Source organism: Chiloscyllium punctatum, chromosome 25, assembly GCF_047496795.1.
Source record: "Chiloscyllium punctatum isolate Juve2018m chromosome 25, sChiPun1.3, whole genome shotgun sequence".
Lineage (NCBI taxonomy): Eukaryota > Metazoa > Chordata > Chondrichthyes > Orectolobiformes > Hemiscylliidae > Chiloscyllium > Chiloscyllium punctatum.
Genome location: NC_092763.1, coordinates 44,038,448 through 44,066,040, shown reverse-complemented (window position 1 = coordinate 44,066,040; position 27,593 = coordinate 44,038,448). Strand labels below are relative to the sequence as shown.

General features: G+C 41.9%; 1 protein-coding gene across 6 annotated transcripts in view; it reads right to left on the bottom strand.

The window, feature by feature from the left end:
- The window catches only part of tex11 (testis expressed 11), a 254,948-nt gene that overhangs the window by 27,326 nt on the left and 200,029 nt on the right, over positions 1-27,593 (bottom strand). For all 6 annotated transcript variants that reach the window (XR_011964123.1, XM_072595189.1, XM_072595187.1 and 3 more), the window contains one exon: positions 21,805-21,913. Coding sequence is in view for 5 of the 6 variants with exons in the window: in XM_072595189.1 (XP_072451290.1) it covers positions 21,805-21,913 (109 nt within the window). In the remaining variant the exon portion in view is untranslated. The remainder of the gene's footprint in view (positions 1-21,804; positions 21,914-27,593) is intronic.

Below are 27,593 nucleotides of genomic sequence, written 5' to 3'. Positions count from 1 at the left end.
ACACCTGGACAACAAGACACATATGTCAGACTCCTACACATTGACTACAGTTCCGCTTTCAATACCATTATTCACTCCACAATAATTTCAAAACTCCCGAGACCTAGGTCTCATCTTGGCCCTCTGCACTGGATCCTCAGTTTCCTGAACCATCGACCCCAATCAGTGAAGACAGAGAACTGCATCTCAGCAAATGACCCTAACACTGCAGTTCTCCCTCCAAGGATGTGTTCTCAGCCTGCTACTGTACTCCCTGTACATGCACGACTGCATAGCCAAATTCCAAACAAATGTCATCGACACGGACGGATATTGAAAGTCAGGATACAGAAAGAAGATAGAGGGCTTGATGTCATGGTGCAATAATAACAACCTCTCTTTCAATGTCAACAAACAACTAATCATTGACTTTAGAAAGATAGGAGAACACACCCCTACATCAACACAGTAGGGTGGGGAGGATTGAGTGTGTCAACTCCCTAAGAGTGACGATAACAGACAATCTGTCTTGGACTTCCCATGTAGATGCAATGGTCAAGAAGGCACAATGCCTCTTCTTCTTCAGGCAGTTTAGGAAATTCGGCATGTCTGTCAGGACCTTCACCAAGCTTTACAGTGCACCAAAGAAATTATACTATCCGGGTGCATAACAGCTTGGTATGACAACTGCTCTGCCCAGGACCTTCAGAATCTACAGAAGTTTGTGCACCCAGCCGAGACCTTCTTCAAAGCCAATGTTCCATCCATGGACTCCATTTACACTTCTTGTTGCCGTGAAAAGGCTGCCAACATCATCAAAGACCCTTCCAACGCCAATAATGCTCTCCTACAACCTCTTCCATCAGGCAGAAGACACAGAAGCTCGAACATATGCACCAACAGGTTCAAGAACAGCTTTGTCACTGCCTTTATTAGATTGATGAGTCTAATTTCAAATAATGTTGATCTGTTAATGTTGATCTTATTTCATGCACGTCCTGTACAGCTTAACCTGTATGCCTCACTCTAAGCACCTAAGATCTGTATGTCCTTGCTTACTATGATCTACCTGTACTGCTCACAAAGCTTTTCAAAGTACTTAGGTACACATGACTACAATAAATCAAATCAAATCTGGAATTCAGAACTAGCTACAACTTTAGCCAAGCCATTCCATTCGAGTTACAATATTGGAACCTATCTGACAATATGGAAAATTATCCAGATATGCTCTGTCCACAAAAACAGGACAAACCCAATTTAATTGCTTGTTAATCCATAAACTTACACTTGGTCATTAGGCAACAGGCAGAAAGGGTAAGCGAAAGTGAGGACTGCAGATTAGAGTCGAGAGTATGGTGCTGGAAAAGGACAGTAGGTCAGACAGTATCCGAGGAGCAGGAGAGTTGATGTTTCGGGCAAAAGCCCTTCATCAGGAATGAGGCAGAAAGGGTGTCTGACTACTATGAAGTAGTACCTGCTCACTGATACTCAATTTGTGCTTCTCAGTGCAGCCTTAATTCAAGCAGGGGCTGAAAAGCTGAATTTAAGAGGAAAAAGACATTGATTTCATTTAACATCAAGAAACCCAAGCAGAGTGGTGTAAATGAGAACGAAGTGGAAAGATAGTGGTAGTGTTTAACTCTTTACCAGTTGTAGTTGTATCGAACACAAATCATCTTAGTTCCAGAAGATCACTGCAGGAGTTCCTCACTGTCTTTGGCCCAATTGTCTTCAGCTGTTCAAACAACTTATCCCCCATCATAGGGCAGACATAGGTACAATAGTCCGCACATACCTGCAGGGGATATATTCCAATACCTATAGTGGAAGCCCATAACCATGGATAGGTGCGAGCTCATTCATTTAAATGGGAAATTTATCTTCCCAGCAGCCCCTGGTCCTGGAACGTACCCCGTAATGTGTTCAGGCTATGGTAAATCATGGGTAACTGAAACCGAGGCCGCTGATGCAACAGTCACCCTGTATATTCAATAGACTCAATGTTCACTGTCACTCAAAAATTCAAGGCTTGCTCTAATTTAAACGAAGGCAATTTTGCATCACTGAGGTAGCATCCTTTCTCTAAGTCAAAAGCTCCAATTTTATTTCCAACTTTAGGACTGTATACTCAAAGGAGGTGAGTTTATGATGCATTAGACAGGCTGATTATCATCTTGTAAATCCTTCAAAATTATCTATGACAGGCAGGAAGAACAAGAGAGACTTCAGGTCAGCCATGCTTGATGCAAAACGGCACCATCAACAAGGAGACTAAGAGGAGATTTGAAAGAAGATTTCAAAATCATGGGCTTAGAGAATATACATGGGCAGAAATATTCCCATTTGTAAAAGGATTGGTAATATGTCTGAAATTCAACGGCATCACCATCTATGAATCGCCCACTATCCAGAAACTGAACTGGATCAGCCATATAAATATTGTGGCTATCGAAGCCCATCGATGACCAGAAATTCAGTAGCAAGCCACCTCTTGACTGTCCAAAGCCTATCCAGTATGTACAATGTAAGGAGTATCATGGGAAACTCCTTGTTTGCTTAGATGAGTGGAGCACCAACAACACTCAAGATACTCAATATCATGAGTCATAGAAATGTACAGCATGGAAACAGACCCTTTGATCCAACTCGCCCATGCTGATCAGATATCCCAAATCAGTCTAGACTCACATGCCAGCACCTGACAATTATCCCTCGAAACACTCCCTGTTCATATACCCATCCAGATGCCTTTTAAATGTTGCAATTGTACCAGCTTCCACCACTTGCTGTGGCAACTCAGTCCATACACGCACCATCCTCTGCATGAACAAGTGGTCCCATAGGTCTTTTTTACATCTTTCCCCTCTGACCTGAAACCTATGCCCTCTAGTTCTGGACTCCCCCACCCCAGAGAATAGACTTGTCTATACATCCTATCCATCCCCTCATGATTTTATAAACTGCTATGAGGTCACCCCTCAGCCCACTCGATTGCTCCTCATCCATTGACTGAAAGATTCATCACTGGTGCAGAGCAGGAAACAGAGCATGCCATCTACCACCGCCACCAACCATGAATTTTTCCACAGTACCTTCCAAACCTATGACCTCTACTGCAGAGAAGGTTAAGTGCACTAAATACATGTGAATATCACCAAAATCAAGGTTCCCTTCAAGCCACCATACATCCTGACTTGAAACTACGATGCTGTTCCTTCATTGTTTATTGCATTAAAATCTGGAACTCACTGTACTGTGGATACACCTGCAACAAATGAGCTGAAGCAGCTCAAGGCAATGGCCTTCTCAAAGACAATTATGGGTGGGCAGCAAACATTAATCTTGCCAGCAATATACACGTCTCATACAGGAATTGAGGGCCCTGTTAACCATAGAAAGTCGAAAGCCTTAGACAAGGAAAAAAGTGAAAGTATTATAATCATAGAATGTAGCAGGATAAAATGTGGCTAATTACATCTTCATGTCTCAGCACGTGGCCACCTTCTCTCCATAATCATGAAAATTCATCCTTTTCAAATTAATCCGATTCTCTTTTGAGTGCCTCAATTAAACCTGTGTCAACATTCTCAGGGACTGCATTCCAGATCTGAAGTTTTCATGGTATGAAACTAATTTTACTTCAATCACAAAAATTGCTGGAGAAAGCCAGCAGGTCTGCCAACATTTATGCTTAGAAAGCAGAGTTAATGTTTCAAGGTCCAATGACCCTTCTTTGGAATTCCAACTGTTTCAGATTTCCAGCATCTGCAATATGTTGTCTTATTTCCTCCTATCACCATTGCTTCGTTGCCAATTCTATTAAATCTGTGTCTTCTGACCCACAATCCACAACCAATCAGAAAAAAGTTTCTCTGAAGATGACTGGAGGGGCACTTTGGGGAAAACGGTCATAATTCTATTAGTTTTAAAATAGTTATGGAAAAGGATAGAACCGATCAAGGCATTAATGTCCTAAACTGGAATAAGGCCAATTTTGATGGTACAAGACAGGAAGTTTCAAAGGTTGATTTAGGGAGACTTTTCACAGGTAAAGAGACAGTTAGGAAGTAGGAGGCCATTAAGAATGAATTAATGAGAGTTCAGAGGCAGAATGTTCCTGTTAGCATAAAGGGCAAGACTGGAAAGTGTACTGAATGTTGAATGACGAGAAAGATTGACGCTCCGGCCAAGAAAAAGGAGGCTTTTATTTGCTTAGACAACTGGAATTGACTGAACTCCCATAAAAGTATAAGGGCAATAGGAGTATACTTAAGAAAGAAATCCGAAGGGCAAAAAGGGGACATGAGATAGCTTTGGCAAACAGAGTTAAGGAGAATCTCCAAAGAGATTCTATAAATACATTTAGGGCAAAAGAGAAACCAGGGACAGAATAGGACCCTTTAAATATCAATGCGACCATTTATGTCTGAACCAAGGAGATGGGTGAGACACTAAACAAATATTTTGTGTCTGTACTTACTGTGGAGAAAGACATGTGACCTAGGGAACCTAGGAAAGTAAATAATTACGTCTTGAAAAGGGTTCATATGACTCAAGAGGAGATGTTGAAGATCTTAACACACAAAGGTACATAAATCCCCAAGACCTCATCAAGTGTTTCCCAGAGCTTTGTGAGAAGCTGGGGAGGAGATTGCCGGCCCCCTTCCTGAGATATTATTGATAATCACAGATGAGATGCTGGAAGGTTAGCTCCTTCGGTGCTATTATTAAGAAAGGCTGTAAGGAAAAGCAGGGAATTACAGACGGTAAGGCGTCTGTGGTAGGTAAGTTGCTGAAGAGGATTCTGAGGGATAGGATTTATATGCAGTTGGAAAGGCAAGGACTGATTAGAGATAGTCAGCATGGGTCTCTGCTCAGGAAATCGTGTCTCAACTTGAGTTTTTTGAAGAGGTAACAAGATTAATTAAAGCAGAATGGTAGACATTATCTACTGCCTTTCATCATTATGGAAGTGATTTGGATGTGAATATAACAGGATGGTTAGTAAGTTTGCAGATGACACCAAATTAAGTGGCATAGTGGACAGCGACAATTATTACAGAGTAAAACGGGACCATGATCAGATAGACTGAGGAGTAGCAGATGCAGTTTAATTTAGATGTGAGGCGTTACTTTTTGTAAAGCAAGCCATGGCAGGACCTATACAGTTAATGGTAAGGCTCTGGGCATGTTGCCAAACAGAGACCTAGAGGTGTAGGTGCATAGTTCCTTCAAAATGGAGTCGCAGGTAGACAGGGTTGTGAAGAGGTGTTTGGCACACTTGCCTTCATTGGTTATAACATTGAGTATAGGTGTTGGGATGTCATGTTGCAGCTATAGGGCACCTTTGGAATACTGTGTACAATTCTGGTTTCCCTTTTATAGGGAGGATGTTGTTAAACTTGAGAGGGTGCAGAAAGGATTTACAAGGATGTTGCTGGGACTGGAGCGTTTGAGCTATAAGGAGAGGCTGAATCGGGTGGACATGTTTTTCCCTTGAGCAGACAGTGAAAGGTGACCTTATAGAGGTTTATAAAATCATGAGGGGCCTGGATAAGGTGAATGGCCATGGTATTTTTCGAGGATGAGGGAGTCCAAAACCAGAGGATGCAAGGTTAAGGTGAGAGGAGAAAGATTTAAAAAGCACCTGAGAGATAACTTTATCATGCAGAGGGTAGTGTGCGTATGGAATGAGTTGCCAGAGGAAATAGTAGAAAATGGTACAAGTACAACATTTAAAAGGCATTTGGATGGGTCTTGGGGAATAGGTCAGATTGTGATGCCTGGTCAACACAGATGAGTTGGACTGGAGAGTCCGTTTCTGTTCTGTACAACTCTCTAACTCTATTCTGCACAAACCTGGTAGTGTCTGAACACCACTATCTTTCTCTTCACCAAATTCTCCAAGATATCTATGCAACTGAACCTCCATCTCTGGAAATATTCTTGTGATTCTTTTCTGCACCCTGTCTGATGCCTTCACATCGTAAACTACGGTGGCCAAAAGTGGTCTCAATTCTCCATCTGAGGTTGAATCAATGTTTGTCATAATTTTAACGCATCTTCTTTGCTGCTTTAAAATCACGTGTCACCCTTGAGGTGATAAGATGACAAGAGACTGACAGCTAATATAAAAGATAGTGTCTGCTGTGGGACATATAAAAAGTAAAATGAAGAATGGATTGTTTCAGAATCAAAAAGGGGTTTGGGCGAGAACCTATCATCTCCCAGCCCAACCATCACCTCTGGGATCTCCCATCCACAGCCTCCAACCTCTTAGTCCAAGAGCCTCGCACCGCTCGATTCTACTTCCTACCCAAGATTCACAAACCTGACTGCCCTGGCTGACCCATTGTCTCATCCTGCTCCTGCCCCAGCGAACTCATCTCTGCATACCTTAACAATGTCCTGTCCCCCTTAGCCCAGGAACTCCCCACCTACATTTGGGACACCATGCACACCCTTCATCTTCTCCAAGACTTTTGCTTCCCCAGCCACCAACACCTTATCTTCACCATGGACATCCAGTCCCTGTAAAAATCCATCTGCCATGATGAAAGCCTCCAAGCCTTTCACTTTTTGCGGACTGTTTCAGAGAACATCTCTGGGACACCTGCAACACCAGACCCCACCGTCCCGCAGCTGAACACTTCAATCTCCCTCCCATTCCACCAAGGACATGCAAGTCCTGCGCCTTCTCCATTGCCAAACCCTAACCACCTGACGCCTGGAGGAAGAAAGCCTCTTCTTCCACCTTGGGAGCCTGCAACCACATGAGGTTAATGTGGATTTCACCAGTTTCCTCATTTCCCCTCCCCCACCGTGTCCTAGTCCCAAGCCTCCAACTCAGCATCACCCTCTTGACCTGCCCATCTTCCTTCCCACCTTTCAATTCCACCTTCCTCTCTGACCTATCACTTCCACCTCCACCTTCAGCTACTTATCACATTCCCAGCTACCTTGCCCACAGCCCCATCCCCTTCCCATTCATCTCTCAGCCTCCCCGGCCAAACAAGCCTCATTCCTGATGCCTGGAACGTCCTGCTTAAGCCCAGAACGTCTATTCACCTGCTCCTTGGATGCTGCTTGACCCACTGTGCCTTTCCAGCGCCACACTCTTGACCCCGATCTCCAGCATCTGTAGACCTGACTTTCTCCATGGAGACAGAAAGCATGGCTGAGGTTTGACGTGAACACTTTGTAATCTGTGTTTACCAAGGAAATATTGTTGTACATGATCATGTTGATCATGTGAAAAGAAAAGCAGTTTAGACACGTAAAAAGTTTAAAATTGATAAGGAGTAGATATTGGGCAGGGTGTTAAGTTGATAAGGCACCAAAATCAAGAGACATTTGAGGATACTAAAGGAAGCAATAAAATGAAGTGCCAACCTGGTGACGCTATCAAACAGTATTACTTGTTTGCCAAACACCACAAGCAGCAAACGATAGACAGAGCTAACTGATCCCACAACCAATGGACCAAATCAAAGCTCTGCAGTCCAAAAGCATCCAGTCATGAATGTTAGATGACAACTCACTGGAGGAGGTGGCTTCACAAATATCCCCATCCTCAATGATGGAAGAATCCAATGCATCAGTGCAAAAGATAAAGCTTAAGTGTACACAGCAATCTTCAGCCAGACGTCCTTTCATCTCGGCCTATCCAGTGGTCACCAGCATCTCAGATACCAGTCTTCAGGCAATTCAATTCACTCTATGTGATATCAAGAAAGAGGTACTGGAGATACTGGATGCTGCAAAGGTCTATCGGCCCTGACAACGTTTCAGCAGAAGTACTGAAGATGTATGCTCCAGAACTTTCTGCTCCTCTAAGGAAGTTGTTACAGCACAGCTACAACACTGGCATCTGCCCAACAAACTGCACAGTTGCTCAGGTATGTCCTGCACACAAAAATCAGGACAAATCCAATGAGCCCATTAGTTTACTCCATCAGTTTACTCTCAATCATCAGTAAAGTAATGAAAGATATCGTCAATAGTGCCATCAAAGTAGCAACTACTTATCCATCAGCTGCATAATGAGGCCAGTTTGAGTTTCGATAGGATTAGTGAGCTCCTGACTTCATTCCAGCCTGAGTTCAAAACATGGATAAATCAGCTGAATTTCAGAGGGGAGGTAAAAATGACAGCCCTTGACATCAAAGCTGCATTGGACCAAGTGTGGTAACAAGGAATGCTTGCAAAGTTCGGATCAATGGGTATCAGGAGGCAAACTCTGCTGGTTGAAGTCACACTTACACATAGGAAGATAATCATTGTTTGTGGAGGTCAATCATCTCAGCTCCAGGATATCTCTGTAAGAGTAGTAGTAGTAGTAGTAGTAGTATCCTAGGCCCAATCATCTTCAGCTCCTTTATCAATTATCTCCCCTCCATTGTAAGGTCACAAGTGGGGATGTTCGCCAATGATTGCACCATGTTCCGCACCATTCATGGCTCCTCAGATACTGAAGCCATCAACTTCAAATGCAACAACATCTAGACAGTATCTGTGATGACAAGTGGCAAGTGGCATCTGTGCTGTGCATACTATTTCTAATAAGAGACAATCTAATCACTGCCTGTTGACATTGCAATGTTGCTGCCATTACTGAATACTCCAGTATCAACAACCTCTGCGGTTTTTATTGACCAGAAACTCAAATCTACTAATACTTTACCCTGAGCAATATCAAATAACTTGAAGTTGTCAATCGGGTGATATTCTGGTAAGTTAACAAAAACTGGCCCAGTCTTTTGAATTGTGATCCTTGTATTCAAGTTATCTTTAAGGAATAAAAGCAAATTACTGATGATGCTGGAATCTGAAACCAAAAGAGAAAATGCTGTAAAATCTCAGCAGGTCTGGCAGCATCTGTAAGGAGAGAAAAGAGCTGACGTTTCGAGTATAACTGACCCATTATCAAAGCTGGGTTTTTTTTGCAAGGGCTGGGGCTAGAAGAGATGGGGTTCAAGGGATTGGGACTGTTGGAAGGTGGAGGGTGGGCAGGAGTGTGGATGAGAAGTTGAAGCTTGCGTTCCTTTGACAAAGGTTCAGTTAGACTTGAAACGTCAGCTCTTTTCTCTCCTTACAGATGCTACCAGACCTGCTGAGATTTTCCAGCATTTTCTCTTTTGGTTATCTTTAAGGAATGTTTCATTGTTTGAACAAATCTTTCTACCAATTCATTGGTGACTGGGTGATAAGAAGCTGATTTGAATTCTGTTCTGCTTTAGATAGCCCGTAAGTTCTCATGATATTAACTGCGGATCATTATCACTAACAAGTTGTTCCAGACAACCAAAACGTGTAAAGATCACTCCCAATCTTTCAATCATTTTCTCTCGAGATGTCATCTTCCTGATGGCAACTTCAGGCCATTTAGTATATGCATCAACCAGTAAGAAAAAGGTTCAGCATAGTCAACATCAATTCTTTGCCACGGCCTTTCTGGCCGTTCTCATGTGTGATGGCACTAATGGAATTAGGCTCCAAACTCTTGTGCAAGCTGCCATTTTCCACCTTCTCCTCAATTTGGAGCTGGGCTTTGGCCCAACTTCTGCCTATCTCCTTCATTCTGACAATGCCATAGTGACCTTTGTATAGTTGAGTTAATACATGTTCCCTTAGGCTAGCTATGACTTAATGAATAACCTTACTCCTCATAGGAGACATCCTACTTCTATGGACAGTTCCAGCTTCTGTGATGTGTAGCTTCAGTACTGGAGTTCTTTGTGATATTGCCACAAAGTACCACGTTCATTACATCTGATTGTAGTGATCATTTCAAATGTACTTAACTTATCCTGTGATACCAGAGTGACCTCTACTTGCTCCAAGTAGAAAATGTCTCCGTAAGGATTGTTCGCACTCAACTCATTTGGCAAATGAGGGCATGAAAGCTGAGCTAGCAGAAGTGAACTGACAATTCATATTAAGGTCAACATAGATATACTGGGAAACGTTCAAGGGGATATTCCAGAGATGTAAAGTAGGTGCACTCCAATAAGTAATTAGATTAGATTACTTACAATGTGGAAACAGGCCCTTCGGCCCAACAAGTCCACACCGCCCCGCCGAAGCGTAACCCACCCATACCCCTACATCTACATTTACCCCTTACCTAACACTATGGGCAATTTAGCATGGCCAATTCACCTGGCCTGCACATCTTTGGACTGTGGGAGGAAACCGGAGCACCCGGAGGAAACCCACGCAGACACGGGGAGAACGTGGCAAATGTAATCTAATCTAGAGAGCCCATCAGCATTACCACATAAATTTCATTACTTATACGTGATTGTATAAGATTGAGCTGACAGCAACAACGTCCATCTCTGCAAGAGGTTCACTGTTAAAGAAGGCATTCTCTATGAGGCCCTGATATTGTAAACAAAGGTCTGGGGACTTCTCATCTAGAAGTACCAACAATTTATTAGGTACTACTTTTCTTGAGTTCATCCTTCCTATTCAGTTCCTGATTTACTACTATTTGTGGAATACTTCTTGTATCTCATCCAGCAAAGACCAATGCAAAACTTGGTTTGATTCATCTGCCATCTCGTTATCATCTATTGCTAATTCCCCAGATTAATTTTGTATAGGACCAACACTTGCTTAGTCGATTCTTTCCTTTTTTGAAGTATCTGAATAAAGTTTTCCTATGTTTTTACATTTGAAGCTAACTACCTTTCATGTTCTAACTTTTCCCTTCTTATTAATCATTTCATAATTTTTCCCTGTTTCTTATGTTGTGTCCAATCTTTTGACTTGCCACCTATCCTTGCACAACTACATGTCTGTTCAAAACTGGGATGCTGTAAATCAGAGACAAAAATGGAAATCACTGGAAAAGCTCAGCAGGTGTGGCAGCATCTGTGGAGAGGAATCAAAGTTAATGTTTTGGGTCAAGTAATGCTTCCTCAGAACTCGACCCGAAATGAGTTCTGAGGAAGCATCACTTGACCCAAAACATTAACTTTGATTTCTCCCCACAAATGCTGCCACACCTGCTGAGCTTTGAGCAATTTCGATTTTTGTATGTGCAACACCTCATTATAGAAAAATTGCATGTAAGAAACAGCACTTAAAGTTGGCGATATAATTGCAATAGTCAACACAGTCAACACACATTTTAAAAGTCTGCGCTTTAGCAACAGCGCACCCAATTCGTCAATCGCGTTGTAGTGAATTTGTGTTAATGAAATGCATGTGTAGCAGAACAAACTATATTCAGTATCATTACTGCTACCCAGGCCTCTTTCATTACAATTTCAATAATTAATCCTATTACATCATTCAAAACTGGTCCAGTATAGCCTGCTCTCTGGCTAGTGCCATAATGTGTCGGTCTAAGGAACTGATCTGAAAACATTCAATGAGCTCCTCCTCTAGACTACTTTTTTCCATCCAATATTTCTAGTCACATGCAGGATAAACTACCCCCCCCACTGATTGCTGCACCCTTTTGACAAGTCCCTATTATTTCTTCCTTGCCACCCTGCCCAAACATGTGGTTACTGTTAGGAAGCCTATAAATAATTCCCACATGTGACCTCTTGCCTTTATCATTCCTCATCTCTACCGAGACTCTTTTCCAGAATTTAGCGCTCCCTCTCTATTGTGCCAAGTAAATCTTTAATTAACAGAGCCACTCCTCCACCTTCTTCTCCTTCATAAAATGTCACAAACTCTTCAATATTCAGATTCCAATCTAGCTCATCCTCAGTATGGTCACTGAATTATACTTATTTATCTCAATTTGTACATCTTGTTCATCTATTTCAAGTGCATGGTGCTGGAAAAGCACAGCACGTCAGGCAGCATCTGAGGAGCAGAATCGACGTTTCCAGCATAAGCCCTTCACCAGGAATCCTGAAGGGCTTATGTCTGAAACTTCAATTCTCCTGCTCTTCGGATGCTGCCTGACCTGCTGTGTTTTTCCAGCACCACAATCTCGACTCTAATCTCCAGCATATGCAATCCTCACTTTCTCCTAGTTCATCTATTTATTTTGAATGCTACATGCAGTCATAGAAAGTGCCTTAAGTTTTGTCCTTTTTAAATTTTGTAACCTCTCGTCTTATCTGATTTGCTCTTTGATCTGTATTCTCCATCTCTTTTGTCTGTTTATCATTTTCCACATTAATTCCTTCCTATGGTACTATTTTCCCACTTTTTAATTCACTACAACTTCCCAAATTTAGGTGCCTGTCCTCACTATTTAGTTTAAAATCTGCTCAGCTTCCCTAATTATGTGGTTTACAAATACACCAGTCCACTACTGTTCAAGTATATACTGTCCCAATGGTAGAGATTCCACTTTCCCCAGATTACAATCAGTGCCTGGAATTTAGTACTCGTACATCAGTCTTTCAACTAAACATTCTTTCTCTAACCTGGTTTACTATATGCCAATTTGCACATGGCTCAGTTAATAATTCCTAGAATATAATGAGTCAGGTTGTCTTTCTTAATTTGATTAGAAAAGTATGGCATTGGAAAAGCACAACAGGTCAGGCAGTATCCGAGGAGGAGAATCGACGTTTCAGGCATAAGTCCTTTCCGAAACTTTGACTCTCCTGCTCTTCAGATGCTGCCTGACCTGCTGTGCTTTATCAGCACCACACTTTTTGAATCTGATCTCCGGCATCTGCAATCCTCACTTTCTCCTTCTTAATTTGATGTCTAGCTCCTCAAACTAGATATGCAGAAACTCTACTCATTTTACCCAAGTCAGTAGTGCCAACATGGGCCATGACAACTGGATCCTCCCCTTCCACTAGAAGTTCTTCTTCAAACAAGAGCAGAATCTTGGCACTGGGTAGATGGCAGTCATTTGGAGTCTTGCTCTTTGCTGTGGAGAACAATATCAATCATCCCCAAACACACTTACCTGTCCACAATGACAACTTTTGACTCCCCTTCTTGGATAAATACCACAGCGATATGATCATGATCATTTAGTTCAGCCATCCCACAGCCCCTGCTCTCATCCAAACAAGCTGAGAGAATCCCAAACCTGCGGGACAATTGCAGAGGCTGGTACTCTTGTCCTTTGGGTCCATTTACCTACTTCACTTGCAGTCACAATCTCCTGTCCCTGCTTCCAAGTACAAAGAACCCAGGTCCCACAAACCTAAAGCTCTAACTCTTGAGCCATCTTTTCAGCCACCCAATTTATCAGTCTTTCTTATTTTATAAGCACTTGAAATAATTGAAGATAACTATTTTTTCGGTCTTGCTTGTTGATGCCTTATCTAATTTCTTAAAACCTGATAGTACAACTGTATCTCTTTGTCAACTTATGTTATGGTACCAATGTGGACTGTGACCTATTAGGGTACTCTAAAATTCAGTGACATTCTGATCTTAATATCAGAGTGGCACCTAGAAGCGTGAATTCACAGCTGCCGGCTTGCTATTCCTTCAAATTTCCTACTATTTCTTGAGTTGCGCACTCCTGTACAACTGAGCTGAGCACTGTGACATGGACATGACTTTGGCTGCACACTTCAGGCAAACTATCCTCTCATTAGCGAACCTTGATTGTGAAGTAAGATGCACTAAAGGGCCTCCTGCATTATCTGACTTGTTTCTTTGACTGTCTACTAGTCAACAATTTTGTCTCTTTCAACCTTGTAAGTTGAGGAATGAGCACCTACGTTAATGCTATATACACAAAGTTCTCAATCTCACAGATAAAAGGCAGTGATGCCAATGGGAAACCTGGAACTCGAACTGCTACAGGTGATGACATTTCTTGCACATATAATCATACAGAACATTAAAGTGCCCGGAGCTAACACACAGCACAGGATGAGCACCCGAGAGGTTAATATCTATTAGTTAATGAAATCTACTCCAGCAAAAATTATAAAAATGAACATAAAACTTTGGAAATATGTTTTAAAAGAGCATCATTAAGGAAAAGGACGTTTAAGCTGAGATGGAAATATAACCATTATGGGGCAGACAGGATAATACAGTAGTGACAAAAGAGATCACGAAAATTTTTAGTAATGATTTTGCTGTGGTATTTATCAGAGATAGATCAGGTGGAAATGATGAGATGAGCACACTTAGGATAAAAATGAGGCATAAACTAATCGACAATAAGGGCCCCTGGTCCTTGGGTTTACAAGCATATTACATTTCAAATGGACCTACAGAAGAGTTAGCAGAGGTGTCACGACAAATTGCTAATTAATCATAAAGAAAAAGAGAACTAGTGGATAACTGCTGTAGTGTGTATATTTAAAAGGAATCAAATATATTCCAGTAACTACTGTCTCGATTACAAAACCTAACATGGGTAGCAGGAAAATTAAGAAAACTGTAGAAGAGAAAATAAAAGAACAGAGAAATGAAAATAAAATGAACAGACAGCATAGATTTCAAGAAAAAACTTGTTTTACCAACAATTGTGATGTTTGAGAAGATGAGACTGAGAAATAAAACAATGACTGCAATGGATGTTGCCAGGGTTGGAAGGTTTAAGCTATAGGTATAGGCTGGAGCTATTTTCCCTGGAACATGGGAGGCTGAGGGGTGACCTTATAGACGTTTATATAATCATGAGGGGCATGGGTAGGGTAAATAGACAAGGTATTTTCGCTGGGGTGGGGAATCCAGAACTAGAGGCATAGGCTTAGAGTGAGAGGGGAAAGATTTAAAAGGGACCTAAGGGACAACCTTTTCATGCAGAGGGGGTGCATATATGGAATGAGTTAACAGAGCAAGTGGAGGAGGCTGGGACAATTACAACATATAAAAGGCATCTGGATGGGTATATGAATCAGAACGGATATGGGCCAAGTGCTGGCAAATGGGACTAGATTAATTTAGGCTATCTGGTCAGCATGGTCAAGTTGGACCGAAGGGTCTGTTTCCGTGCCGTACATCTCTATGACACTATGCAATTCATCTCGATTTTTAAAATGCCTTCTCAAGAGTGACCCATAACAGATTCCTGAAGAGGCTTCAAGAATATGGATACTGGATTAGTGGCGCTGGAAGAGCACAGCAGTTCAGGCAGCATCCAACGAGCAGTGAAATCGACGTTTATTCCTGATGAAGGGCTTTTGCCCAAAACGTCGATTTCACTGCTCGTTGGATGCTGCCTGAACTGCTGTGCTCTTCCAGCGCCATTAATCCAGTATTTGGTTTTCAGCATCTGCAGTCATTGTTTTTACCTTCAAGAATATGGAGTCAAGACAGAGGTGACAGGATGATTTACGAACTGATCTTAAAGACAGAAAGAAAAGGTGGGACTAAAGGACAGCTATTCATAATGATGGGATGGGTAGCATTTTGCAGAGCGAGAACTACTGCTGCAGAGTTTACATGAATGATTTAGGCTTCAAAACAAAAGTTTAATGTCACCAAAGTTTGTACGCTGCGGTTGGTGAGTGGTGCTTATGTTAAGCTGTACTGCAGGAAGAGCATAACTAGAGGTTATAAAATAAGACAAGAAATCCAAGAGAAAAGTAAAGAGGAATTTCTTTACCCAAAGAATGGTAAGAATACTGAATTGAATTGAACAGGAACTGGTTGAAGCAAATAGGACAGATGATTTTAAGGGGAGGCTGGATGAGCATAAGTATGAAGGACTAATGGAGGACAGCTTCATAGACTTAGATAAAGGAAAGCAAGGAACTGGTGCAGATAAATCATAACTGTTGACATGGACCTTTTGTGTTGTAAGCATAACCTTGAGCTTCCACACTTGTCATTTTAATTCTCTCTCCCTTTCTTGTCTCTCTGTTCTCAGTCTTTGGCATTGCTCCAATGAAGATCAATAGACATTCAAGGAACAATACCTCTTGTTTGGTAAGTTACTTAATAACCTTGCTGAGTTGCAGTCAGTTACACAAATTCAAATCATAACCACAAGAGCAAATTTTTTTTAATAGAAGCTGTTTGGAGTGATTCTGTTCTACCTATTTTCACCTCAGCAATATTAGTCTTTTCTAATTTAAATTGTAACAATCACTATTTTTTGCCCATTTTGTCATTTAATTTCTCCTTTCAATCAATCACACACCTTCTGTTCTGTCTCACCCCATAACCACACCCAGCCCAATCTCAGTATGTGGTTAAAGCTTCTTCATTCTTATCTGTTTCTGGTTTAAATGTAAGATCGCCAAATTGAACAACTGGACTAGATTTTGACTGAGTCAACTTTATGTGGGAGACTTTTAAAAATAGTGACTGGGAGCAAATTGTGAGTTTCCCAAATATTAGGCTGATTCAGTTTGCTTGCCAGTATCTGGCATTCCCAAGATGTTGCCCAATATCCCCACAACTTTTGCAGAGTTGACGCAGTGTTTTAAAGCGCTCTGTGTCACATACATCAGAGGGTCCGTGGGTGGGTGGGAAGAGGCTCATACCTTTGAATAGAGGCATGATGGACCATGGAGAGTGACTGGGAGGCACACCTTGGCCTACAGGAATGACAGATAATTAGCACATGTTTCAGTGGCATTGCTAGACTATGTGAAAGTTGAGAGAAGAGTGAAGACCTTTGTTTTGTTTTTAAACTAATGAAATGAAGTCTCACAGCACTGAGGTGAGTCCTCTAAAGAGGCAGATGCTGGAACCAGAAGCCTATGATTAGATTAGATTAGATTAGATTACTTACAGTGTGGAAACAGGCCCTTCAGCCCAACAAGTCCACACCGACCCGCCGAAGCGCAACCCACCCATTCCCCTACATTTACCCCCATACCTAACACTACGGGCAAATTTAGCATGGCCAATTCACCTGATCTGCACATCTTTGGACTGTGGGAGGAAACCGGAGCACCCAGAGGAAACCCACGCAGACACAGGGAGAATGTGCAAACTCCACACAGTCAGTCGCCTGAGTCGGGAATTGAACCCAGGTCTCTGGCACTGTGAGGCAGCAGTGCTAACCACTGTGCCACCCTATGGCTATGTCTAAATATTTTTCTGGGGTCGGCTAGCCCAAAGCCAGCCAGAACCCAAGCCATAACAATGAAAATTGCTCAGCTGGAGCTGGTATTTCCTGTAAAGGCACATGAAGCCAATTGCATTTCTCACTATGTGCTTTGAGGATTAAAACTTGACCCAGTAACTATTTCTCTTGCCACAGATAATGCCAGATCTGCTGAGTATTTCCAGCATTTTCTGTTTTATGTCAAGTGTCAAGTTATGTGCTTTCCTCATTCCTGAAGAAGGGCTGATGCCCGAAATGTCGATTCTCCTGTTCCTTGGATGCTGCCTGACCTGCTGCGCTTTTCCAGCAACACATTTTCAGCTCAAGTTATGTGCGACTATATCCAGGTTAGACTTTAACAGCTGGTTCATTCTAAGGACACTGGATTTCTTTAATAGGTGTTACCTTTCAAAGTCGATGTCACGTCAATACATTCTTTAAAATGACAGGTGACTGTGTTTTTGGATACACCTGATGCCACATTAAAAAGGTGAGGGCCTTCAAGAAGTCAGTCCAAAGTGATCTTCAAGACATGTTTTGATCACATAAATGAGTTTGAGAGGAGTCATAGAGATGTCCAGCACAGAAACAGACCCTTCGGTCCAACATGTCCATGCTGACCAGATATCCTAAATAAACGTAGTCTGATTTGCCACCATTTGGCCCAAATCTCTCTAAACCTTTTCAATTCATATACCCAGCCAGATACCGTTTAAATGTTGTAATTGTACTAGCCTCCACCACTTCCTCTGGCAGCTCATTCCATACATGCATCACCCTCTGCGTGAAAGAAGTCACCCCTTAGGTGACTTTTAAATCTTTCTCCTGTCACCTTAAATCCAATTCTGTGGGAAGCTAGGGAAGTGATTTCTGGGCCCCTTGCTGAATTATTTGTATCATTGATAGTCACAGGTGAGGTGCCGGAAGACTGGAGGTTGGCTAACGTAGTGCCCCTATTTAAGAAAGATGGTAACGAAAAGCCAGGAAACGACAGACCACTGAGCCTGACATCAATGGCAGGCATGTTGTTGGAGGGAATACTGAGGGACAGGATTTACATGTACTTGAAAAAGCAAGGATTGATTAGGGATAGTCCACGTGGCTGTGTGTGTGGAAAATCATGTCTCACAATTTTGATTGGGTTTTTTGAAGAAGTAACACACAGGATTGCTGAAGGCAGAATGGTGGATGTGATCTATATGAACATCAGTTTGGCGTTTGACAAAGTTCCTCATGGTAGACTGGCTAGCAAGATTAGATCTCATGGAATACAGGGAGAACCAGCCATTTGGATACACAACTGGCTTGAAGGTAGAAGACAGAAGGTGGTGGTGGTGGGTTGCTTTTCATACCGGAGGAGGTGGGGTGTGGTGTGCCACAAGAATCGGTGCTGGATCCACTGCTTTTCGTCATTTACATAAATGATTTGGATGTGAACATAGGAGGTATAGCTAGTAAGTTTGCAAATGACATCAAAATTGGAGGTGCAGTGGACAGCGGAAAAGTTTACTTCAGAGTACAATGGGATCTTGATCAGATGGGCCAATGGGCTGAGGATTGGCAGATGGAGTTTAATTTAGATGACTGTGAGGTGCTGCATTTTGGAAAAGCAAATCAGAGCAGGATTTACATGCTTAATGGGAAGATCCTGGGGAGTGTTGCTGAACAAACAGACCTTGGAGTGCAGGTTCATAGTTCCTTGAGAATGGAGTCGCAAGTGACTAGGATAGTGAAGTAGGCATTTGGTATGCTTCACTTTGTTGGTCAGAGCATTGAATATAGGAGTTGGGAGGAGATGTTGCAATTGTAATGGACTTTGGTTAGGTCACTTATAGAACACTGCATGCAATTATGCTCTCTTTCCTATTGGAAGAATGTTGTGAAACTTGACAGGGTTCAGAAAAGATTTACAAGGATGTTGCCAGGGTTGGAGAATTTGAGCTATAGGGAGAGGCTGAATAGACTGAGACTGTATCCACTCCACTCCACCCCAAAAATTCCTGAAGACCATCAAAGACAGAAGAGGATGAAATAATGGTTTCCTTTGATGTAACAGCCCTGTTTACATTAATCAACATTAATCTGCCAAGGAAACACTGACTACACTATTAGAAGACCCAAAGACACATACACGAAACACCACTAACTTCATCAGCAAGGACAGTATCGTCAAGCTACTGGACCTATGCCTTACCACATGCTTCACCTTCAACTACAAAACCTACAGACAAACCAACAGAACATCCATGGGATCTCCGATATCAGGGTTCTTAGCAGAAGCAGTAATGCAGAAACTCGAACAAACAACTCTGCCAACCATCCAACCCAAGCTTTGGGTCCGCTACATGGATGACACCTTTGTCATCACTAAACAAAACAAATTAGAGGAAACCTTCAAGACCACCAATAATACTCTAACTGGCATAAACTTCACTAAAGAGGAGGAAAACAACAACAAACTGCCATTCCTAGATGCCACAGTAGAACGAACAATCAATGGTGAACTTCAAGCCAGTGTCTACAGGAAAACAAAACACATGGACCAAATATTGAACTACAGAAGCAATCATCCCAACATCCACAAACAAAGCTGCTTCAGAATATTATTTCAATCAGCCAACACACACTGCAGCACACAGGAACTATGCAGAGCAGAGGAAAATCACCTATACTGCGTATTCAAAAAGAATGGGTCCCCAACGAACGCAGCCCGCTGATTTCTCAGCAACAAACCCAAACAAGCAGACAAAACACGTCCAGAAAAGCTAGCCAAAGACATCTTGGAAATGACTGCCAGACTATTCAGACCCCTTGGCATCATGGTAGCTCACAATCCCACCAATACACTAAAACAGCAGCTAATGAACTTGAAAGACCCTATACAGACAACAACCAAAACTAATGTCATTTACAAAATACCGTGCAAGAACTGGAATAAACACTACATTGGACAAACAGGCAGAAAACTAGCCACCAGGAGACATGAACATCAACTAGCCACAAAATTACATGAACCTCTCTCACTAGTATCCTTACAGATAAGGATAAAGAAGATAAGGAAGAACACCATTTCGACAGGGACAACACATCAATCTTAGGACGAGCCAAATAGAGAATTCCTAGAAGCATGGAATTCCAACTGGAACTCTACCGACAAACACATCGAGTTAGACCCCATCTAACCAACCCCTGAGAATAAGAACAGGAAATTACATCACCAACCCAAAGAAACCCAAACATATAAATAGAAAGCAGGAATCATGTACACTGCTTCGCCTGAGGCCCACTTGGATGCTGCCTGAACTGCTGTGCTCTTCCAGCACCACTAATCCAGAATCCACTGAAGATGTTACCTAGTAGGGTGACGAAATGTCTGGAAATGAACCTCCCAGCTCAACGAGCAAACCTACATCCTGAGGCTGTTTTCACTGCAGCGTCGGAGGCCGAGGGCTGCCCTTATAGAGGTTTATAAAATCATGAGGGGCACGGGTATGAGAAGTAGATAAGGTCTTTTCCCAAGGGTGGGTAAATCAAGGACTGGAGGGCATATGTTTAGGGCGAGAAGGGAAACATTTAAAAGTGACTCGAGGGGCCACATTTTCACGCAGAGGGTGGTGCGTGTATAAAATGAGCTGCCAGAGGAAGTGGTGGAGGCTGGCACAATTACAACATTTAAAGGGCATCTGGATGAGTAAATGGATAGGAAGGGTTGAGAGGGATATGAGCCATGGAAAATGGGACTAGATGAGGTTAGGATATTTAGCTGGCATGAACAAGTTGGACCAAAGGGTCTGTTTCGGTGCTGTACAACTCGATGCCCTGTAGTTTTGGACTCCCCACTCTATTTACCATATTCATGCACTTCGCGATTTTATAAATTTCTGGATGTAGGTTTGCTCGCTGAGCTGGAAGGTTCATTTTCAGACATTTCATCTACTTCTATATTGACACCCCTCCCCATCCAACGCTCTAGGGAAAGAAACATCAGCCTCTCCCTATAGGTCAAACCCTCCAACCCCTGCAACATCTTTGCAAACCTTTTCTGAATTCTTTGAAGTTTCACAACATCGTTTCTGTAGCAAGGAGACCAGAATTGAATGTTGTATTCCAAAAGTGGCCTAGCAACAAACCCAAACAAGCAGACAAAACACGTCCAGAAACGCTAGCCAAAGACATCTTGGAAATGACTGCCAGACTATTCAGACCATGCCGACCAGATATCCCAACCCAATCTCGTCCCACCTACCAGCAACCAGCCCATATCCCTCCTGGAGCCCAAGGCGCAAAGCCCACCATGGCAGATGGTGCAATTTAAATTAAATGAAAATCTGGAAAAAAAAGTGTGTCTAACAATGACCATGAAACCATTGCTGGTTATCAGAAACTGCCATCCTTACCTGGTTTGGTCTGTGTGTGTCTCCAGATTCACATCATAGTGGCTGACACTTCATTGCCCAGGGTAATTAGGGATGGACAATAAATGCAAGCCTCGCTAGAGATGCGCACATCTCATGAATGAATAAAAAAAACAAAATTCTAATTTCCTAAATCTCCCAGGAGATCACATTCCTTCAGGTGATTCAGGGTGTGTGTGTGTGTGTGTATATAGTGTAATATGAAATTGCTATTACATGTGACTGTAGATCGACCTGAATGTCTTCATCTGTCTGTTATTTTATCTGCTGATCTTGGTAGTGGTGTCATTATTCAGCCGGAGAATTCAAAGAGAATTGCAATAACCATGTAAAAGATAAACTAATGAAACACAGGTAATGCTTAACGATTTCAACTATAGAGAAGGATTGTATTAGTTAACAGATTCGAATGTGACTGCATATTCCTCTGGCTTGGCTACTGACCTGCATCGTATCACATCTTTATCAGGCTGCTTCTTCTGAAGAGAGAAGGCAATTTTCAAGGCCTTTTTACAAACTGATGGGTAGTGAGCAGGAGATTCCATGGCTAATGCTTTAATTTACAAAAAAATGAAAAAGAAACATTATCCTTCCTCCAGTGGAGAGAGAGTACATATCCAAAGACTGATGACAACTTCATCTAAGGTACAGTTCAATTTGTTATCCAGATTATCTAGTAAATGGAGTGACATTGGATTACTGACTTTGTACCACAACAAATTTAGCATGCTTAACGTGTTGAATCTCTTAATCAATACAAAGAGTGTAGGAGCATTCTTAAGAGAGAAATCAGGAAGGCAAAGAGAGGATATGAGATAAAATTGGCAGATAAGGATAAGAATAGTCCAAAGAGATTCTACAAATAGATAACGAGCAAGAGGGTAACTAGAGAGGTAGTCTTTGTGTTGAACGCCAAGAGATACTAAATGAATATTTTGAATAGTTTTTTCTGGTGGATAAAGAAATGGAGTCGACAGAATGCAGAAAATTAAACGTTGAAGTTTTAAAAGCAATTCACATTACAGAAGAGCAAGTTCAGTAAGTCATAGAGATATAAAGTTGGATCAATCTCCAGGACCTGATCTAATGCATCCCAGAACTTTGTGAAAGTAAGATAGAAAATTACAAAACCCCTTGCAGAAGCATCTGCATGATCTATTACTATGGGTGAGGTGCCTGATGATTAGAGGGTGGCTAATATTGTATCTCTGTCTAAAAAAGGTTGTAACGAGAAATGAGGGAACTGTGAATCTGACTTCGGTTGTGGGTAAATTATTGGGGGTAATTATTATAGAATTTATGGACATTCAGAGAGGCAAAATTTGATTAGGAATAGTCAGCATGGTTTTGTGCGAGGAAAACTGTCTCACAAACTTGACTGAATTTTTTGAGAAAGTTACCAAAACAATTGATGATGGCAGAGCAGCAGATGTGGGTTATTTGGACTTTAGTAAAGCCTTTGACAAGATTCCGTATGGTAGACTAATTAGTAAAATTCGGTCACACGAAATTCAGAGTGTGCTTGTCATTTGGATACATAATTTGTTTAATGGCAAGAGAGTCATGGTGTAGAGTTCCTTTTCGTACTGGGGGCCTGTTACCAGCAGTGTTCCACAGGGATCAGTTCTGGGTCTTCTTTGTATGTCATTTATATGAATGATTTGGATGAGAATACAGAAGGCATAGTTAGTAAGTTTGCAGACAACACAAAATTGTGGCATTGGACAGAGTGAAGATTTAACCAAAGGGATCTTGGTTAAATGGGTCAATGAGCTGAAAAATGGTGGTTGGCATTCAATTTGGTTAATGCAAAGTATTGTCTTTTAGTACAACAAACAAGGGTAGGGCTTACACAATTAATGGTTGGGCCTTGGATTGTGTTATAGAACTGAGTGACCGAGGTGTGCAGGTACATAATTCTTTGAAGTTGCGTCACATATATTCAGGATGGTTAAAAAGGCATTTGGCACGCTTGCCTTCATTGCTCATCTGAGTATACGAGTTGGGAAGTCATGTTGAGGTTGTTCAGGACATTGGTGAGGCCACTTCAGAGATATTGTGTCCAGTTCTGGTTCCCATTATAGGAAGAATGTAATCAGGGCGGAGAGGATTCAGAGGGGACTTACCAGGTTGTTGCTAGGTATAGAAGGTTTGAGGTATAAAGAAAGTCTGGATAGGCTGGGACCTTTTTTTTCACTGTAATGTAGGATGTTGAGAGGCAATCTGATAGAAGTTATAAAATAATGAGAGGTATAGATAGTTAATGGTCACTTTTTTCCCTAGGATGGGGGATTTCAAGACTAGGAGGCACATTTTTAAGGTGAGAGGAGATTTTAAAAAGATAAAGAGCCAAATCTTTTACACAGAGGGTGGTTTGTGTGTGGAATGAACTTCCTGAGAAAGTGGTGCATCTGCTTACAATTACAACGTCTAAAAGACATTTGGATAAATACATGAATAGAAAACGTTTAGAGAGGTATGGAGCAGGCAGGTCGGACTAGTTTAGTTTGTGATTATGCTCGGCATGGACTGGTTGGACCAAAGGGTCTGCTTCCATGCTGTATGACTCTATGAGCTAAACAACAACTTGCTAAATGCAAACAATTTTGTCATCAGAGAAAAGTTTTAAAAAGTACCTTACATTAACCTCATGAAAAAATGCTACTTAATGCCTTCCTCTCCATTCACGGCAACAACTCTGAAAACAAGTGCTAGATGAAAACCTTCAACTGCATCTGAACCAACACCTTAGAAAGGAAGATGCCAGAATCTTCTTTATAAGGATGAGAAATGCTCTGGTGGCAAAGGCTGGCAAATGATCTGGTTTGATCTGGGAACATTTCTTTAAGGTAAAAAACCTGGCTAACTCGGTGGTGGGTGCAGGCATGAGCTTAAGCTGCCACTCTGAGTACCTATACTAGGACAGCCTAAGTGGCTTCCAGCTGCTCCTTGCTGTCACCACACACATCCATTTCAACAATTAAGGTAGCCTGCACCAATTCAACAGTGTGGCAGTGGACTGGGTTGAGGTCCAGTCTTGAAGGATTGACTTGGACACAGTGACCTGGTTGAATGAGAAAGTGGTCAGCAGGCTCGACTTTGGATGGATAGCTGGCAGATAAAATGTTCCAGCCAACTAATGGAGGATAGGGCTATCATCACAATGGGGGTTGGTTGCTCACCGTGTACAGTACAACCTCTTGGAAAATTTCTGGCTGTTGTGAAAACTAAAAACACGTGAACTGAAAATAAAGGCTAAACTTTTCCATTTTATGCCGGTTTTCTTTGGTGAGACCTGCCATAATTCCAAACTTTCCTTGTGCAACCTTCAATTCACTAGTTAAGGAACTAGCCTCTACAGCACCTGACTCTTGCAGCTGTGTTTTAATTGTGGTGGATATGTTTGCTACTGTCAGGGCATTGCAATGTTCAGGCTGCTAGCACAAAACTCCACAGCACTTCAGGCAGTACAAGCCAGAAACTGCCTTTCACAATGTGCTCACACATTCTCACCACTGACAACATGGCCCAGAAAGAAAAGCTAGTAAACTGCTTGGAAAACTAGTCGCTCGAAGGCCAGTTAGTTTTGCAGACAGAGATCTAGAGGTGTTAATGGGCATGCTGTTTCCCTCAGCTCATCAAAGGAGGCCACGCCACCAAACACAGAGAAAATGGGTGAGATTCTTAATGAATACTTTCCGTCGGTACTTACAGAGGAGAGGGATATGACAGATGTTGAGTTTCGGGATAAATATCTTATTACTGTAGCTCAAGTCAGCATAAGGAAGAAGGAAGTGTTGGGTATTTCAAAAGGCAATAAGGTAGACAAGTCCCCAGGTCTGGATGGGATCTATCCCAGGTTACTGAGGGAAGCGAGAGAGGAAATAGCTGGGGCCTTAACAGATATCTTTGCAGCATCCTTGAACACAGATGAAGTCTCGGAGGACTGGAGATTTACTAATGTTGTCCCCTTCTTTAAGAAGGACGGCAAGGATAATCCAAGTAGTTATAGACCGGTGAGCCTGATGCCAGTGATAGGGAAGCTGCTGGAGAAGAGACTGACGGATAGGATCTATTTACATTTGGAAGAAAATTGACTTATCAATGACAGGCTGCATGGTTTTGTGCAGGGAAGATTATGACTTACCAACTTAATAGAATTCTTTGAGGAAGTGACAAAGTTGGCTGATAAGGGGAAGGGCTGTAGATGTCATAGACATGGACTTCAGTAAGGCATTTGATATGACTCCCCATGGCAGGTTAATGGAGAAAGTGAAGTCACATGGGGTCCAAGGTATACTAGCTAGATGAATAGAGAACTGGCTGGGCAACAGGAGACAGAGTAGTAGTGGAATGGAGTTTCTCAAAATGGAGAACTGTGACCAGTGGTGTTCCACAGGGATCTGTGCTGGGACCACTGTTGTTTGTGATATACATAAATAATGTGGAGGAAGGTATAAGGTGGTCTGATCAGCAAGTCTGCAGATGATACTAAGATTGATGGAGTAGTAGAAGTGAAGGGGGGTGTCAGAGAATGCAGCAAAATATAGATAGATTGAGCAGTTGGACAAAGAAATGGCAGATGGAGTTCAATCCAGGCAAATGCAAAGTGATGCATTTTGGAAGATCCAATTCTACAGCAAACACAACAATAAATGTAAAAGCCCTGGGGAAAATTGATGTAGAGAGAGATTTGGGTATTCAGGTCCATTGTAACCTGAAGGTGGCAATGCAGGTCGATAGAGTGGTCAATAAGGCATAGAGCATGCTTTCCTTCAATGGAGGAGGTCTTGAGTACAAGAGTTGGCAGGTCATGTTATAGTGGCGGAGGACTTTGGTTCGGCCACATTTGGAATACTGCGTAGAGTTCTGGTCGCCACATTACCAGTAGGATGTGGATGCTTTGGAGAGGATGCAGAGGAAGTTCACCAGGATGTTGCCTGGTATGGAAGGTGCTAGTTATGAAGAGAGGTTGAGTAGATTATGATCATTTTCATTAGAAATACAGAGGTTGAGGGGACACCTGATTGAGGTCTACAAAATCATGAGAAGTAGAGACAGTGCGGCAATCTCTCGTCTCAGCTGCCCTGTGTAGTGGTCATTTAGCGGCCTACGGTAGTCTTTTAGCCTGGTATGCCCTCAGCTTGGACTTCTGGCCTAGTGATGAAGCTCAGCATGGTCAAAGTCTGCTGCAGACTCGATGCTATATGCCATCATGGACCGGGTTTGAAGGACTGTTGGTCTTAATTTTTTATTCCTCTATTGTCTAATTTATTTCTAACAACTGTAATGCTGGACTTTTGATTTCTTTATTTTGCTAAGAACTTGTATGGAAAAATCTTTAGCTTGTACCTAAGGTGGCATCATAGGTAATGGCTTGTAAACTTTTTACTGTACTCACTTCAGTACATATGACAATAAAGCTAATTAAATTCAGTAAGTTCAAGGAGTGCAGGGATCAAGAGTTCCTTATGTATTGTGCTCTGTCCCAGTGCTGCTTGCTAGATAGCATTTAACCTCTCCAAGAGTGATGATATTATAATTAATAGTGCTTGGAGAGTTAAAGTTTTAAAGGATTGTGGAAAAAGGATTTATTTGAAGTTTGGTGTTCAAAGTTAAAATGGTTTAAAAGAGGTAATAAAGAGGCTTCCTAAAAATCACATGATGGGTACTAACTGCTAGCGTTGCTGTAGAACCCTGCTGTTTTGAATAGGACTGGCTTGACATATGTTCAGTTCTATTGGAATAAAGCTTGCTTAAAAACAGCTGAGCTAGAGAAAGCCTCATTAAGAACAAGCTATCTAGCTGACCTCTCTCATGCTCAAAAATCAAAATGAAGATAACAAATACACTGGTACTGAAATCTCCGAAAATTCATTTAGGATCCATATAAACTAAGAATCTGAGATGAGCTGGGGCTTCCTATGCAAAGAACGTTTCTGCATTCTTAGCATTATGAGGATTGAACATAACATTGGAAATACAGAAAGCAGGAGCAGGCACAGACCATTTGGTCCTTCAAACTTGCTCCACCATTCATTATGATCGTGGATCATCATTCAATGCAATAGCCTGTTCCCACTTTCCCCCCATAACCTTTGATCCCTTTAGCCCCAAATGCTATAGCCAACTCTTTCTTGAAATCAAAAAATGTTTTGGCCTTGACTGCTTTCTGTGACTACGAATTCCATAGGTTCACCACAAATTTAGATTTTATTAGATTTATTTTATTT